General features: G+C 36.5%; 2 protein-coding genes across 2 annotated transcripts in view; one reads left to right on the forward strand and one right to left on the reverse strand.

Annotated features, from left to right (window-relative positions):
* Positions 1 to 13,072, forward strand: part of ANGPTL2 (angiopoietin like 2) — a 166,354-nt gene extending 153,282 nt beyond the window's left edge. Inside the window, exons 3-5 of the mRNA XM_044058345.1 lie at positions 2,270 to 2,463; positions 4,997 to 5,267; positions 10,860 to 13,072. Coding sequence (XP_043914280.1) covers positions 2,270 to 2,463; positions 4,997 to 5,267; positions 10,860 to 11,059 — 665 coding nt within the window. The 3' untranslated portion in view covers positions 11,060 to 13,072. The remainder of the gene's footprint in view (positions 1 to 2,269; positions 2,464 to 4,996; positions 5,268 to 10,859) is intronic.
* RALGPS1 (Ral GEF with PH domain and SH3 binding motif 1) overlaps positions 1 to 18,880 on the reverse strand; it is a 3,844,659-nt gene that overhangs the window by 1,282,051 nt on the left and 2,543,728 nt on the right. The gene's annotated exons all lie outside the window — the stretch shown is intronic.

The following is an 18,880-nucleotide window of genomic DNA, read 5'->3' on the forward strand; positions in this document are numbered from 1 at the left end:
AGATAATGACCTCTTTCTTCCTGGATGCAAAACCCTTAGTAATGAGATGTGCCACATAGACTTTCTTACCACTGTGGCAATGTGGTGATCAAAAGAGAGGTTGCTGTCAACCTGTGTTCCCAGATCTCTTATAACGCCTTCTGTGTTCAGTGGATTACCATTGATGTGGTAATTCATGGGAACTGGGTTTTTCCCAAAGGGGATGACGACACATTTTTTTGGCATTGAGCTTAAGGCCATGGTCCTGACATCAGTCTTTGGTCTCAGTGAAGCCTTTGTGTAGAATGTCAACGTCACTTGGGGAGTTAATAATAGCTCCCAACTTGCAATCATCTGCGAACTTTGTCAGTTAGAGTCCCTTTGTGTTGGCCTGTACTTCAGAGAAGTAGATACCAAACAGGAGAGGACCCAGGACCAAACCCTGTGGGACTCCACTCATGACTGGTCGGCAGTCTGACTTGGAGTCAGCTACTTTCACACTGTGGGTTCTATCTGTGAGCCAGTTTGCAATCCACCTTGTGATATAGGGGCTTGATGCCTAGCTTATTGAGTTTTTCTATGATTCCTGAGTGGGGAATGGTATCAATGGCCTTGGCCAGATCAAGGTAGGCTGTATGAACCACCTTGCCTCCATTCACAGCTCTGGCGACTGACTCAAAGAAGTCAACCAAGTTGAGCAGGCATGACCTACCCTTCACAAAACCAAACTGTGTGGGATCCAGAGTTTGGAGATTCCCTAGATCCTGGTTTATTAGGTCCATAAAGATGCGTTCTATAGCTTTTCATATCAGACTCCTTAGGCTAATGGGGCAATAGTTCCCAGGGTCTGTAGTCGCTCCTCCTTTGTGGAGAGGGTTGACTGTAGCACTGTGCCATTTGGTAGGGACAAAGCCTGAGGTGAAGTTGTGACTGAACAGGGCACACAGGCTATGATTACTAGGTTTATTAGGAAGTATTCATGAATTAACCATCTAAAGACCAAGGTCTCTTTTAGTTCTTTAGAAAGCATTCCTGAAGAAACTACCTTTTCTTATAGATTCATAGGTATGTGTTAGGCTAGCTGCCCTTTAGGGCCACTTTAAGCCTATCCAATTTCCTTTCTAAAGGTGAGAATCAAACCTTGCACCTTGTGTCTATGAGGAAAACACATTAACCATTATAACAACCTCCCAACCCTTATGGGCCCCTGGTCCACTGGTGAGAATCTAGTCATAGAGGAAGTTAGTCTTTCTTCGTACCTTGAATGACTGAAGCTAGAAAGCTTAAATCTGACTGTCCCATGATCCAACCTAGTCAAGAGTAACAACTTCAAAAGGATCAAGATCATTTATGGCAACATGGGGATGGAGAAAAGCAATAGCTAATCTAGTTTTTTGATATAGATGGTCAAAACTGGTCAAAAGAGAGATGACAGAAACAACAAAGGATTGTGGATAATTATAAAGAAGTAATATAAAATCCTGACAAAAGTGAGCAACACGCTTACCTTTCCCAAAGGGGTGACTTAAGCGCATAGCTCTCAACCTTCCATCTCCAAAATGAAAAACACTCGCCTTCATAATGTGGAACAAATAGGCAAAATGTGGAACACATACTAATGGCTTACTAAAAACTTCAACTAGGAAGGTCATAGGATGATTAAAATATGCTGGTTTTACTTATAAAGAAAATTCTTTAATGAATTAATATGATTAATTTCTATTTACCATGGATCTCACTTAAAAAAATCCTAACACTGAATGTCTGGCAGACTCTTTCAAATGTAGAACGTTAAGGAACTTCGAGGAACATGAACTTTTTAAGACACCAAATGAGGTATGTTCCTCGTAATGTGGCACGCTTGAGAGGTATGCTTAAGTGCCATACAAAGTATTGCAAGTTGGGTGTAGAGATGCTTGTCACATTGTAAGAGCTACACTGTATGTATCACTATGTATCTACACATTTGGCTACAACAAAATGATACTTACTATGATGTCACAGATACTGTTCCAGACTATAGCTTATTCAAGTGCTTGCACCTCACTGTGGGATTACCGCTGCTAAAACATTGCTAACAAGCTATTGCACATATTTTGTAAAATTGTATGTTATTCAGCTGCCCAAACATATTTCACATCTCTGTATTTATGACAACATATGACAAGCTTTTTAAATAACCTTCTTTCATAAAATCTGTCTACACTTATCATCAGTAGATGCTGCTTAGAAAAGTAAATCTGCCTGTTGAAACAGTACTTACAAGAAAGAATTTTCTTTTTCTGTTTAGGACCATGGAAAGACTGCCTCCAGGCTCTGGAAGCTGGCCATGACAAAAGTGGAATTTATTTAATTAAACCTGAAAATGCAAATCGTCTTATGCAAGTCTGGTGTGACCAAAGACATGACCCTGGTGGCTGGATTGTCATTCAAAGGCGACAGGATGGATCTGTCAATTTTTTTAGGAATTGGGAAACATACAAAGTAAGACTCAGTAAATTTTCCATTTATCTTGTCTTTGTTGAAAGGTTTATTTTGGCAGCTTTATATTGCAGAGGGAGAATGAGAATATTGCTGAAGACTGCAGGATGTCTGGGATCTAGAGTAATTTCTGTTTCCATTCACATTAATCATCTCATAACAAGCAGATTCCAAACAAATAGAAAGAAATAAAACAGGGAGAACTTCAAACAAATCTATTTCTTATACAAGATTAAAAGAAATTAAATCATTCCCTGCTTATATATTTTAATATTTATTCTGTATCTATAGTGTATTAGTAATAAGTCTGTCTTCACAAACCTTTAAATAAACTAAGATGTTGTTTTCCAAGTCATCATTACCCATTTCTTTTGGTAGCCCCACTACAAAGTTTCTAGTTCAATCTTTTTTTAATAAAGTATACGCTTACTTTATGCCAATCAGGTATGCATTTCTGAATTTCCAACTTGCACGTGTAAACATTACGCAATATTTCAAACAAAACAAATAACATTCTATTGAGATCAGTGGCTGTCTCAAAACACTATTCAATTATACCATCCAATGCTAATCCCTTTGATTTTAAAACTGTATACTTTTTTGCAAAATATCAATCATGGTTATGTGACCAATTAATGCTCCTGTATTTCTTATTCCACTGTACCTTTTCAAGAGATTTATTTTTCTCAACTACTTTGTAGTTTTGTTGCCAAGAATTTGATACATTTTCACTACAGTCATCTGATGAGCAGGGACTCTGTGTGTAAGTATATGAAGCAAGTTTTGTATGACAACCTTTGGCAAACATATTTGTACTGACCAAGCTTACACTTGGCACTTTCCACAGAGTTCCTAAATACAAGAAACTCCAGTGTCTATGTCTTATACCTAGCAGTAAACAATACCAACAAATGAATACCAGGATGCTAGACTGGCACTAATAAAATGTTCACAATGACTGCAGCATACACCCATCTGCCCTAGTAGCCTATTCTGTGGCAGCATTGTTCCATGATGTAACATAACAGTCATTCTTAACAACAGCAGTACAATAAACAAGCAGTTTTCTTACTGCTGAAATGGCAATATTGTGCTGGTGAAAAGACTACCATACAGTGGTTGTCACTTTTTGCTGGCTGTTCTGATAACAGCTATGTGTAAAAATACAGGTTGCCATAAGTAACATCAAATTAAATTAGCATATTACTAGGCTACAGCACTTAAAGTGGGAAGGGGGTCCTAGTCCACTGACATTGACAGTGCATGCCACAGCTGTCCATCTGGTAATTCATACTGCATCTAAAGCATTGCACAAGGAAAGCATTTACTCATACAGACATTGTCCTCCACACCATTTCACAAGCTAATATTTGAGGGACAGAGTTGCTGCAACGTTATTATACCACCAGCACACCTGACACTAGTGCATCATTTCACAATAATTTATTATGCTGTGCCTTTTTTTCAGAAGCCAAATTTATACTATTTCTATTTTGTCTGACACCCAATGTAAGACAGAGAGGTCTGCAATGTAATTCCATAAATCTGAAGTTTCAACATATTTTCAATTGTAATAGTGAACTGGATTAAAATGAAATGCTGGACCAGCAGTTGCCATTGCTGGGATACAGAGCATGGTTTTTAATTGAGTTCTCAGCTGGGTTGCTTTCTCTGTGGACTATGCATGTCCTCCCTATATCCAAGTGAAATTCTGTCAGGCGCTACTGTTTCTTCCCACATCCCAAAGACATGAAACGGGTAAATTGTCAATCTTCCAACTTGTCTATAGATGTGCACAGTGTGTGTGTATGTGTGTGTGTGTGTCCAGTGATCGAATGGCATCATATCAGAGATTAATTTCTCTGTTTTACTTTCCCTGAGTGCAAAGACAGTCTCTTGCTTCCCAAAACCTACAGGAAATGGGTACTAGAAAATGAATGATTGAGAGCACGAATGAATAAATGAATGAATGAATAACTGAGTAAATTCTATAGCCATACTCAGTTCTTTTTGATGGTGACCTAGAAACACTGTCTGGTAAACTGGATTGCTCAGAGTCAAACACCAAGCAAATGGTGAGTGAAGCAATTAAATCCCATACTACAAGAAAAAAGCTATATAGCAGCTCAAAGTATCTTTAGCCCTTTGTGGTGATCCAAAATAACTTTGAGACAGTGCATCTTTACTATGTACTTCCTTTGTGGATGTATATTTACCAAGATCTAATATGTTTCCCCAAACATATTGTAAGGTTTCTTATTCCCTTTCCCTCATCCTTTTAATGGAGGGCAGTTCCAAATGTGCCCCTCTAAGCAGCCCTCATCAATTAAATGGTAACGATGTTGCAGCAGGATGTATCAAGGCTAATCATACAAGATGCAGAAATAAACAGTTAGTTCATTAGACAGAATTAATTTGATACAATGTAATCAGTGTTTCAGTAACAAAGTAATAATATAAACACATCTGCAAAGCTTTACAAGACATACCAAAGTGTTCTGAAATATTTAAACACATTGTTCTTGTTTTATCACAGCAAGGATTTGGAAACATAGATGGAGAGTATTGGCTTGGGCTGGAAAATATTTATTGGCTAACCAATCAAGATACATACAAGCTGCTTGTGACAATGGAGGACTGGTCAGGCCGCAAGGTGTTTGCTGAGTATGCTAGTTTCAGGCTGGAGGCAGAAACAGAGCACTACAAGCTGCGAATTGGACGTTACCATGGCAATGCTGGAGACTCTTTTACTTGGCACAACGGAAAGCAGTTTACAACATTAGACAGAGATTATGATGCATACACAGGTATGTGTAAGAAAATAAAAATATGTCTCTAATTCATGTACTGCTGCATATCATAAAAGTGTTAAGAATAGAAACTAAAATGTAGAACATGAATGTTAAATAAAGATAAGAAGATTGTCCATAACTAACCACAAAACTTTGCATCTACATAGTTTAACAGTGAAAAGGTACTTTCTGGTGATGGCTTTCTGCAATACCTTGTTCACTGTTCTTTGTTGTAGGTGCCGGAAAATCATGAGGGATGCTCTCAGTTATTTATATCTTTGTATATATAACTACATCAATGAATGCTGCTTGCCATGCCTTTAAACATCCAGCATTTTACACAACATCTTCAAAAACATCGACGTTTGTGGTGATTGTATAGCCCACAATCATTGACTGGTGAATCAAGGCAATATTTCCATGATATTAGTTTCTGTTATCTCTCAAGAAACAAAGAACTATTAGATGTCTGCAAACTTACTCATATAAAAATTACTACTCAGTAAGTAGTTTCTGACAGATACACAGTGAAAGCTAAACTAACTATAAATATTGGCTTTATGGTGAGTAAAAGAGCCGGAGGTAGCTTTTAAAAAACTTGATCCACTGTGTTGTTTCTTCAAACCAACACTTTAATGCATGTTAAGTCTCTATGTGCAATAAAGTGTTGGTCTGAAGGAACAACACAGTGAATCACACACAGGCTGTTTACTGCTTTACTTTGTTGCTTTTAAAAACTCTGGAATCATGGGTTAGTCCATTTAGTTTTTATTTATTAATTCAAGTGACAAGATTTAAACAAAAATATTTTGAATAATATTTACAATGTTCTGGACCATGTTATGGACTCATAAATTAGTTCAGCACAAAGTCAAAATGGAAGGAAGCCATGGCTCATTGGTACAAAGGAGAGAGCACTGACTAAGCCAAACCAAGTCTGTTTAGCAGTTCATGTTAGGGAGGCAAAGGCAGGAAGTTTTAAGGAGAAGAGTGACTTTTCAAGATTCGCTCTCCTCTGGATATTGTGAATTTTTTTTTATTGGCTTTTGGTCACTGAGTATTTCAAGTGCTGATAAACTACTGCCTACCTATTTTTTTGGGGTGTACTAACCCAGAAAAAAACTGTACATTGTTGTTGCGTCTTTTCCTGGTTAGGGGTCACCACAACGGAACTCTGGTTGGCAGTAGATTTTTACATGCCGAGTTGCCGGCCCTGACGCACAACCTTCAACGAAGGTACGCCCATTCATGCATGTCTCCACACAGAAGACACTCTAGCTGAGATTCGAACAGGACAACATCTTACTGTGAGGCGACAACGCTACCGCAGCACCACCACTGCAGTATGTGTTTGTTGTTTCAGACAGAATGCCAGAGTCAGTAAAATCACCATTTCCACATGGAAATTCTCATACAAGCATTACTTTGGTCAGGTACGACAAACAGCATACATAAAACAATACACATTCAGACTAAAAAAACAGAATGTCAAAAATAAGAGAATCTTGTTGCAATAACAACTAGCCAATCAAATCATGCATGGCATTACCAGCAACAATATCTATTTATAAATATTTCATCTAAGTAATACTAATCTAATTAAAAAGGAATAACCAAATTATAACAGCAACATGTCTGAACATAACTCTTAGCATGTTACTAAAGCAATGCCACAAAATTACTTGATAAAACAGAACTCATTTTTTTCATATTTTCCATCAAAAAACAAAACAAAAAAAAAAAATCTAAACTTAAAACAAAAAGAAAAATCAGACCCAGATGTCAACATTGGAAAAACCTCTGTGGTGAAACCTGGGTCTGTTCACATAAAATGAGTCTTCTACTAAAAAAAAAAAAAGAAATAAATAAAAAAAAAAAAATAAAAAAAGCTTTTGGTTGGAGTTGTTTTTTTTTTTTTTTTCACGTGTGCAGATGCCTTTTCTTTTGTGCTCTGAAGTCTGACATACATTTGTTTTATATATATATATATATATATATATATATATATATATATATATATATATATATATATACACACATACACATTTATATATATATATATATATATATATATATATATGTGTGTGTGTGTGTGTGTGTGTGTGTGTATATAGCTACTCAAGCAAAAGTGCATACATATATGTTTGCATGCATGAATGTGTGTAAATGAGTATGTGCAAAGCGATAATTAGCTCATTCTGCCATTCAATATACTGCCCCTCAACTCTTCTCCAAACAGGATGCAAGCCCTGCTTTTAAAACCTTTTCACTTTTTCTAAGAGCCATAGCAAACATGCAGATAGGTTGCTACATCTTACACCATATACACTCTGAATTCCTCACAGTAAAACCAGTGCAGTCATTTATTTCCACTAGAGAAATGAATGATGGGTAATGTACTGCAGGAGTGATCAATCAGTAACTCCATCAGATGCCACCCAGAGCTATGCTTCTAGACATATGACATAGCACTGAAGGAAGAAACAGCAAAGCACTTTTCAGTGACCCCAAGTCACTGAAATATGTACCAATAGAGAAGTAGATACACTGAATTTACATGAATACATTGAAATATATGCATGCATTTTATATCTATATCTATACAAATATATACATATTTATATGGGTCCACTTAGAAATTTTGAAGTTTCAAAACTGAATTTCTTATGGTCGAGACTATAAGATTGAAATTTTAAAACTTTGAAATATAAATAAAAATAAATAAAAATAAAAATAAAAACAAAAAAAGATTTTTGAAGGGGTACAAGCCCCCCTACACCCCATGCTAAGCAAATACACCATTTGTGAGATTGCACTACAGCAAGGAGAATGGTAAATATGCCATTCTGCACTGTACGGCGATCTCCATTTAAATGGTTCGAAGTTTCAAAACTTCAGTCTTATGGTCCTGGCCATAAGAAATTCAAAGTTTCGAAATTTAGAAGTAGACACACACACACACACATATATATATATGTATATATATATATATATATATATATATATATATATATATATATATATATATATAATCTCCTTCATGCAGCTCATGTAACTTAAACAATTGTTCCGCAATGCCTGTGCTGTCTAAGATCTACTTTCTCTCCATGACAGCTAAATAAATTAAAAAGAAAGCAGGTGTTTATATGTGGGCCTCCAGCACCTCACTTCCTCCTTCACTATGGTAAAAAATCAAGCTAATTTATAAATTAATTATAAACTAATAGCACAAAACAAAAAAATATGCATTGACAAAACAAGCACCAATATGACAGGCTTGACAAAACGAATCTTTACAAATGGTAGGTCTTTGTGTGTCTTTACATTTGGTAAGTATGCATGTATTTTATATAATGTTGATACTTATAAAATACTGTATGTGGAGGTAAGGAATGAAACATGCATTTTACAGGAGTTTTCTGTCATTGTTCAAGAGTAAAATGACCAAGATTGCTACTCTGTCAAATGGATGAGCTCCAGATTTTTGACTGCAGTTACTCATAGAAAATCAACGCATCATTGCAAGCACTCGTCCTTTTCTAGTACTTGATTTTATTTACAGTTTTATGTGCATGTGTGTAATTTTTTTCCACTTTTCTCGGTAGTTTTTGTGACCATGGAATTTGGCTGTTGAACTTCTTCACATGGAGTGGATGAGAGAGCCTGTCTCCTGTAAAACTGCTTTTTATTTAATTTTTTTGTCTGATTGAAACTTCACCTAGTTGTGTTTGTTCATTTGTAACTTAATGCTTGAACTATTTACAAACGTCACACGACACATTTGATTTAACCTTCCTTTAATTTCTTATTTTTAAAGATTTGGACTACACTTGTTCTTGTGGCTTTGAACATTTTATTTCTGCTGATTAGCTAGTACTATGAAACAAGACTTACATTTTTGTGCATAGCTATAACTTTAGGCCATGGTAAGTAATGCTTTTTATTTACTTCCTTTGAGGAGAATCTTTTGAAGGATATTTAAATTTTCTTTACTCACTTGATGATTTTAATTTATTCCACTGAAGAGGCAGAAATATGTGGTGAAACAGCACTCTTGCTGTTTTTTTTTTTAATGTTGAATAATAAATCATGGATATTTATCACACATCTGATGCTGGCTCATGTTTGTTGGTTCTGTTCCTCAGATCACATGCACAAGAGCACAGATCTATGGAAACTTTGCAGACTTACCATATATATATATATATATATATATATATATATATATATATCTACACACACACACACACACACACACACACACACACACACACACATGCACACATGCAGATAGATATTTGCGCACACATCTATATATACTTTTATAAATGCATATCCATACATATTATATATAATATACATTTGACATATTCATACAAAACAGTGTGTATGCATGTAGATGTACAGACACACACACATACACTTATATGGTAAGCTACAGTATACCATACTTCTGTAATTCCAAAAAAACCTACCCATGTCATGCATGGTGGGCTTGCAGATAAGAACTTACTGGGTAGTCTTGGAGATATAAAGATGAAAAATGGTTTACCAAAGACATTATCTCACTGATATGCAAGGATTATGCATGTGCTCACATCTGCAATGAAAAACATGAGATATAAAGCAAACAGCAGTTTTTTTTATTTATCTGGATAGATACAAAGAAGACCATTTCAAAAGCTGTGCCAAATAAGAATTAGCAGATAATCAAGAGATGCATTTATTTCACTGATAGAAAAAAGATGATTATTAATCTCCTACGCAATATGCAGTAAGGTGAAAATTTGCAAGAATTATACTATGAATGCTGTCATATTGGGTATGTTGAGAGATTCAGACCAGGGTAGAACTGTTAGCTTTACCTCTTCTGGTATATTTTCTCTAACAGTTTATTAGAAAGTGATGCCTTGTACAGCGATTTGAATGCATATCCACGTCGATGAGGAAGACGGTTACACTTTACAGAAAATGTAAGGTCTCACAGAACATCGCCATGGTACAGTTCATTTAAATCCACCATAATTGAAATGAAACTGAGCAGCTCACTTTTAGGCCTTGGGCCATTGCGCTACTGTAACAAGTTAAATACGGTCTATGTCAGCATTCGGAATTTGGGTTATGAAAGGAAAACACCTTAAAATGCCCTTCATATGTCTCTTGGGGATAACAAGTAAAAACTGATGCTTGCTATGCAAAAGAAATTCAGTAACATATTTGTGGCATCAGTATCCTGTCAAGGGATATATTTAGTGATGATAAAGGTTTAGTTAGCCCTCTAAGTGTGTAACACTAAATGAGTTGAAATTTACAACTTTATTTTATGGCAGGGGCGGGATTCATGTCCCTTGCTAGGCTCTGTCTTTATCACCAGTGCCTCTAATTTAATACAACTGACTTCAAAGTCACAGAATCTCAAGTATAAATAAAAAATAATGTAGATTTGTGCCAGTTCCGTGAAACAGGCTCACAAATCATGGTTCATCTAAAACCAACATAACAATCAAATGAACACATACTGAAGTATCAGATGTTCACTACTAATGATTTTGTCAATAACGAACATAGTATAAAGTGACACTCTTGTTTCTTCTGCACTTTTCATAGGTAACTGTGCACATTATCAGAAAGGAGGATGGTGGTACAATGCCTGTGCCCATTCAAATCTCAATGGAGTTTGGTACCGAGGTGGTCATTACCGCAGCAAGTATCAAGATGGAGTTTACTGGGCAGAGTTTCGAGGAGGGTCATATTCCTTGAAGAAAGTCACAATGATGATCAGGCCTAATGCTAACACATTTCATTAGAAGAAATGTCTTATTTCTTGAGTAATTTCTAAAAAAATAAAATAGAGAATAAAAACGAAATAACTGATGGTACTGTTTTTGGTAGCATTGTAAATGATCATCCACAAAGCAGTTTGTCAGAGACAAACAACATAGAAATTACAAAGTTGTACATTTATTTTTCAAAAAGTCTCTATTTTATTATGGTTCTTATTGTGTACTATTCAAATATATAGTTTAAAGCCAACCATCACTTACAGAAAAAGCCTGGTGTAATACACATTTAGAAGTATTTGCTGGTCCAGCATTTATTCATTCAAGATTTGGCACACACAGACATTTCAAAATGTATAGTGAACAATGTGTATTAAAGTACTAAGAAAACCCATGTGTATACAACTAAGTAAAATATTGCCATGGCACATATCCATCAATCTATCTATTCACAACACCTGTTTCCCATTTTTACACATAAGTTCGGGATGTCACTCACTTCAAAGTGACAGTCATCTTGAGCCAAGGTTCACACTGCTGGTGGCTAGCCATGGCACATATAATTTATCTTAAACCATTAAAAATAACCATTTCAAACACAATTTGTTGTGCAATATGCAAGAATGATACTTCTGCCTATTGACACTGGAAATAATATCTAGTGAAGATACACAGCTATTGAACATTAGCATGACTCAATTCAATTTAGCTCAGTTCATATAAGGTGTTCCCCAAAACATGAATGCAACAAATCCAAAATACAAAAATGAGTCAGGCTGAAACTAACAAATGTATACTTAACTTTTAGATCTGCCATAGACATCATGGTGGCTAAGTGGGTTAAGGTTTCTACTTCAGATTTCCATGGTCTGTGGTAAATTCCTGCCCTTCAGCCATAGTTTTGTGGAGTTTACATATCATCTCCATGTCTGCATAAGTCTTCACCACATACTCTGTTTCACTTCCCAAAACATACTAGCTGACTGAAACTGGCTGACTAGAATAAATCATTTATACATCATCCTGCCATTTACCGCTGACCTTGTGGCTTAGGCCATCACAGAAAGAGATATTTGTATTACTCTTCTAAACTGCCATATCATGCAAGAATGACTGTAAATAATTCTCCCAAATCTATTGGGAAACAGCACATCAATTTAAGCTGCAACCATTTCATAAAAGCATGCACTTAAATAAGATTTATTTATCCAATTTTTGTAAACTTAAAACTCCTTAAAAAAAACTTTTGTTTTAAAAAGAAAATATTTGGTGATTTTAGTAAAGAAAGAAAACATATATTGTATATGTTTACAAAAAAATAATGAATACAGAATCTTTTCTTGAAACTAGTGCATGCAAAGCCTTCCTGGATGATATTTTGCGAGTGCTGCATATTTCTTTGCACATTTAATTAAATGCACGGTTGCCTTATGATACACTGAGGTCAGTGATCGATCAAATTTTGTTATTGAAAATGGTAACAGGGTTATCCACCTTTGCAGGCGAATGATGGGTACCAAAGTATAAGTGTTATTTAATGTCTGTAATAATGCTAGGATATTTTAATGTTATAACCATGTCCATGTTAATTCCAGTATGTAAGTACAGTGAATCTGTTCATTGGTACTGTCACCATGTTCATAAAATAAAAACATTTATTTTGTCTGCAGTTAGAAATTAAGGAAAAATTGGGCAGCAGTATTTTGTATCTTCATCAATGTTTTTCACCAGCACCACAGCAGGTTTCTAAATCCATATTATTATTAAAGTATAGACAAAAGAATCTAATAACTGTAACATCAATTATTACTGAGAACAGATTAAGTTAATCTGGATTTTTTGTATTCTTATTGTATTTATACATTGTATTTGCTGTTTTTTTTTTAATATTAAATATGCCAGATATGCATCTAAGTGCTAAATTTCATAAACCATATTCTTTTGTATATACTATCCAGTGTTTTTGTAAACTGTCTTCAGGAAACATCACTGTATTCCAACAATCCAGCAATAAAGGTACTACATCATTTTGATAAATTAGGTGGTTTTAGCCTTTACTTTTTTAAACTGCATTTTTAAAGCATGCATCATATGGTCTACTTTATATTTTGTTTTCTTTTCTATGAAGACTGCAAATTTAAGAAGAAACTGAAGAGCTTGGTATGCAATGTTTAACCCAGCATATATTTGATTGATCTTTATTGATACTGATTATGGTTTGAGACCCCTGGAATTGTTTCTTTCTCATGGTCACATTTAAAGCATATACATGACTTCCACTTTCAATTAACAAATCCTGCTGTAGAATACCAGTCCGGTTGTCTATTTATACTTTGATGAAATAAATGCTATTTATTCCTTCCAATTTATGTGGTTTACCAGAAAATCTCAGGTTTTTCTCTTCGTGCTATTTTCTTACTCTACTATTTTGACACAGTTCTTCTTGGAGAGCTCCATATTCAGCTAGTCTTTCCTTAATATCAGCCTCTGATTTCCACAGTTCTATCAGCTCATATAAATAGCTGCTTAAAGCTTCTTTTATTCATTCCAGCTTTTTGTCATTTGGCTTTGCATATTTCTCCATTGCCTCATTTATTTTAAACACTACCTAATGCAACTGATTTATTTTTTTCTAAATTACAGGAAGTCATCTCCAAAGCTGAAATAAGAACTACTCTTTGCAGAACAGCTGCAAGGCTCTTCCCCACCAGAGTTTTGTTTCTCCTTTTCCAACTGATTTTTTCTTACTTTCTCCAGATCTCTTCTTGGTTGTCATCCAGGCAAATTAGTTACCAATCAGTGTTTGCATTTTACCAAAATGGTTAATGTTTACTTTCTTTTTTATACCTATTTTGTTTTTCACATTGGGTGTAAAGGGTGCACCCACCTTAAAATCCACTATTCTGTATCCATAACAGTGGTATTATTACAACAAAGAGAAGTCTAAAATGTCCTTTCTTTTTCTTTATGGTCTGTCAATATTCAATTTTCTGTACAATTGGCCATGCACAGCCAACTGCTGTTTCTGAAGACTCAAACAGGTGTCCAGAGCCTACAAACAACATCTAAGAGAGACATGAAAAAGGACACTGATAGTAGGAAGGTTATCAGCTTGCAGTTAGCACAAGAGAAGTCAGGAAGATAACCATCCTTGAGTCTTAAAAAAAAAAGCTTTAGAGAGATGTGACTTGCTTCAACCTGTCTTCAAAAATATTATGTTCCACAGGCTATGCAGCAATGTGTGGCATGTCATATTCAGGAAAATTTCCAGGAACTAAAAGCTGAAGGGTGGTTGGTACAAAATGGTGCAGCTAGTTACTCCTGTTAAAAGTGTGTCAGACCAGCTAAGTACAATACAAGGGTCAAGAATGAAACATGATTACTTGTGTATAGAATTTGTACTCATTCACCTCACCAGCAAGTAACATAAAACAATGATCTCAGAATATCTGGACTGTAGACCATGTAAAGATATAAACTGTGTTACTGAAATATTTCTGAAGCATGTTGTAAACATTGTATCTGCTCATGGTGAATAGGTTGTGAGATATAGCACTAATTCATGATGTTTATGGAACAAAAGACAAAGCTACTGAGGCATAATCAAAATAGTGTCACATGACTTTATCAGTGCCAAATAAACAAGTATCAGGTTATTTATCTGGAGTTTTGAGCTTAAAAAGTTTGAAATGGGGACTCGGGATAATAGTTAAAAGTTTTAAACAAAATTTCCAAGCTAAGCTTCCTAGAACTACTCCATGGTTTCTGCAAAATTCCATTTAATTCCAAAGCATTTATTACCAAAAATATATTTTTCAGTTCGACAAACAGTAATAATCTTCACCTGCCACAAGTCTCAGCACTCCACTCATCACTGCACTGACAGGACAGGAGAGATAATTATATACAGCCCATGCTACAATCATTTCTGGATGAACTGCAATCTATTTTAGACAATTTCTTTTTTATGTAGCTAAGTAATGCTGGGGGTTGCAGACTTTCTTTAACACCTTCTTTGCTGCCCATTTTTGTAAGGCTGGTGCTCTCAGTACTGGCCACTTTCGCCTATTGTATGATCACGTGATACATAAATAAATGGCTGTGTTTTGAAATGCTAGACATTTACCTGTAAACATTTCTGGGCAAGATATTTGGAAGTCACCTATAAACTGTTTCATGCATATGTGCTGCTAGAGTTAAAAGCAAGGAAATAGTTGTAAATAGGATGTTTTGTGTGAAAAAACTACAGCACTAATTTTTGGCACATCTGCAAGATGGAATTAGATGTGTGGGACAATCATTTTTTTTTAGTAAGCTGATTGCTTTTCATTACATATCATAGAAAAATATAGACAGCCTATCGTCCTTTTAGTCTACCAGAGTGTGTACAGGTGCATCTCTTTCATTTATGATTTTTTTTTTATCTGTCTTAAGTACTTTTATTCCCATCTAATGATCTTCATTTTACCACTGTTTTTGGCAGTGAATTCCTAGCCTCCATCATCCTCCACCATTCTCGTTGTGAAAGAATGTTTTCTGCAGTCTGCTTTGAACTGCCTGTTTTCAGCTTATTCCTCTTCACCCTTTTCCCCATAAGTCCTCTTCCACCCACCTATATTACCTGCCCAGTGATAATGCCATGTCCATACTGTATTCTGCTCCTTTTCACTCTTCCTACATGCAATTGAAAAGGCTCTGTAAGCCTCTGTTGTTACTCTGTATTAATCTCTTTATTTACACATGTGCACTCTATTGTGCTACCTGCTTAACAACTTAATTTCCATCTCTTCATCTGTATATAGTTGTCAAAACTGGACAGAGTACTCCGGTTGTGCACTTTCCCTTGATCCCTACATCTAAAACATGTAAACCTGCACATTTTTGCATTAAATGTAATCAATTACATACTTGCTCACTCTAAGTGTATATACATTTGTCATCTTACTGGAGACTGCCACTCCATCTGTAACCACTACATTATTGCTGGGTATTTCAGAGATAGCTTAGTGGTTAAGGCCTTCGTCTCCCATGCACAAGGAATAAGGTTCGATCCTGACCTCTGACCAATGCCTCTTTAGAGTTTCCATGTTCTCTCTGTGTCTCCGTGGGGTTTATCCCATGTCTGAAAACATGCTGAGTATTTCCATCTCAGACTCCCCAATGAATGGAGCTGTGGGCAGCAGCACAGACTCTACATGGTGCCCTACAGGGGAAGAGTTGCACAAACCAACCTCTTTGGACATCTACTGTGGTGCGCAGTATCCTCAAGATAGGAGAACATGGATCACAGACTGTGCACTGTGGCAGGGCTAGCCACTTGATGGTGTAAAATATGGATTTAGGTAATTTGGTCATGTTGACTGTCGCCAAAAATGGGCATGGGTAGTTACCGGTGATAAGTGGGTTGAGGACCTGGCCTACTCTGACCCATGCCAGGGACCTGTGCTAACAGAGGGAGGGTTATATGTGCCCCTATTGGCCAGTGTGTGCCCACCATAAAGCCCAGCAGCCCTGGGTCAATAAGCTACTGGTTGGCCAGTGTCTAGTTCCCCAGCATGGGTTACCTGGGGTAGCTCTGTTGAGTGAAAGCTGGATGTAAACCAACCAACCTGCCAAACATGAACTGAGAATTGCTACGCTTAATGTAGATTCACTGACAGGACACATCTTGGAAGTGGATAACATGATGATACAGAGGAGGCTGGACATGCTATGAATCCAGGAGATGAGATGGAAGGGCAGTGCAGCAAAGCCACTTGGCTTGGGATCCAGAGTCTACTACTCAGGTTTAGGGCAGGCTAGAAATGGTGTAGGAATTGTGGTGAGAGAGAGGCTTCAGAAGGCAGTGAGGGATATCATCACAATTAATGACAGACTCCTGGCAATCAGAGTCCAGTGTACTGATAGGGCAGTATTCATAATCTCAGCCTGTGCCCCGCAGCAAGTTTGTGACCATAAGGAAAAGAGTGCATTCAGGCAGCAGTTGCAGGACCAACTAGATAAAGCAGGACAAACATGAATTGGTGTTAATAATGGGTGACTTGAATGCACATATAGGGACAGACAAAACAGGATACGAGGACAGCCTGAGTCCACATGGGTAGGGCAACAGGAATGAAGAAGGAGAAGCCATTCTAGACTTGTGTCTGGCAAATGGCTTGATAGTATCCAACACATACCCTATAAGCATACCCTACTGTATGCTTCCTCCATTTACACTAACCTCTCTAAAACCAACCTTAGGAAACTGTCTACATCCTACCATAACATAGCACGTTTTGCCACAGCATCTCAGTACAGAACACACCACTGTATAAACTTAAAACAGTTACACTGGTTGGAACTTCCTAATAAACTTATCTATCAACAACTAGTAGTAACACATAACATTCTATATCAACCATCTAAGACACCTGCTCTTAGTAACCTCTTGACCCCCTATAATAATTTGAAACAGCTAAAGCTACAAGTCAACACAACCAGGATCACAAATTCTGCAGGTAACTGCCTTTTCTCCAACTCAGTAGGCAAAATATGGAATAACCTCCCCTCACACATTACTACTCTTGGCTCCTTACATCTTTTTAAACAACTTTTACATCTAACCAACTTCTGGCTTTGCTCTTGTACCAAGCCAGACTAATCTATTTTATTCTTTTTACTATCAGAATTCCTTATTTCAAATCTATCTTTCTCTGTCATCACAAATGACATTACAACTGTATGACTCTTCTCTTTCTACTGCTCTCAAAAAAAAAAAAAAAAAGCCTGTTATAATCATGTATTTACATTTTAAAATATGTAATTACCCTATTCTCGCATAATATTACTGTAAACAATTAATGCCTTTCTCAATACGAAGATAGTACTATGTGTTTTGTATTACTTTATCTAAACTAATATGTATGCATTGTTGCTCACTGTCTGTTTCTCACGCATTTATTGTAATTGTTTAATCTCTATAACCTTATTTTAATCTGTGGAGCTTTTCTCCCCGGGCCTCCACTGAAAATGGAAATTATCCAGCTGGACTAGCCCGGTCAACAAATGTAAAATAAAATAAATAAATAAATAAATAAACATGGTTCAGAGAGACAGTCAAAAGATCACATACAAGAGCAGTCAACATGCAACTCATGTAGACTTCCTCCTAGTAAGAAAAAGGCACTGGGGCAGAATCCATGATTGCAAAGTCATACCCAGTGAAACTGTCGGCCCACAGCATAAACCACTAGTTGTCACAATCAGCTGCAAGCAGTGTTCAGAGAAGGCTCTAAGGTCAACAATGACCTGGCCGAAGACCTGGAAGTTGACAGGAGAGAAAGTACAACAGTTCAAGGAATTACTCAGGGCTCTAGCACCCCAAGAAGAGGAGGAAATATGTGGAGTTGAAGAAGAATGGCAGTGCCTAAGAACAGCATGTGTTAGGACTACAGAAAAGATATGTGGCTGAGCCAGGTATGGAAATAAGGTACATAAGGAAAGCTGGTGGTGGAATGGAGAACTCCAGGAAGTCATCAAATGAAAAAAAAAAAAGGAGTGCAGGAAAAAGTGGGAGACAGAAAAGACTGATTAGGGTAGGAAGGACTACTGGTTGGGTAAGAAAGAAGTTGCAGTAGCAAAGAATAGGGCATTGGAGGCACTGTACCAACTTCTGTAAAGTGACTCAGGAAGGGGCATTAAGAAACTATATCAGGTGGCAAGGCAAAGACAGAAAGATAAAGAAGATAGTTAGGCATCCTTCAGAGGACATCAAAGGCAGATGGAAGGAGTATTTCCAGCAGCTTCGGAATGAAGAAAACCCCACAGAAGCTGCACTGCTCCAGAAACAGCCTACGATGAGAGAAG

Source organism: Protopterus annectens, chromosome 16.part0 (assembly GCF_019279795.1).
Source record: "Protopterus annectens isolate FY-2018-M chromosome 16.part0, PAN1.0, whole genome shotgun sequence".
Classification (NCBI taxonomy): Eukaryota; Metazoa; Chordata; order Ceratodontiformes; family Protopteridae; genus Protopterus; species Protopterus annectens.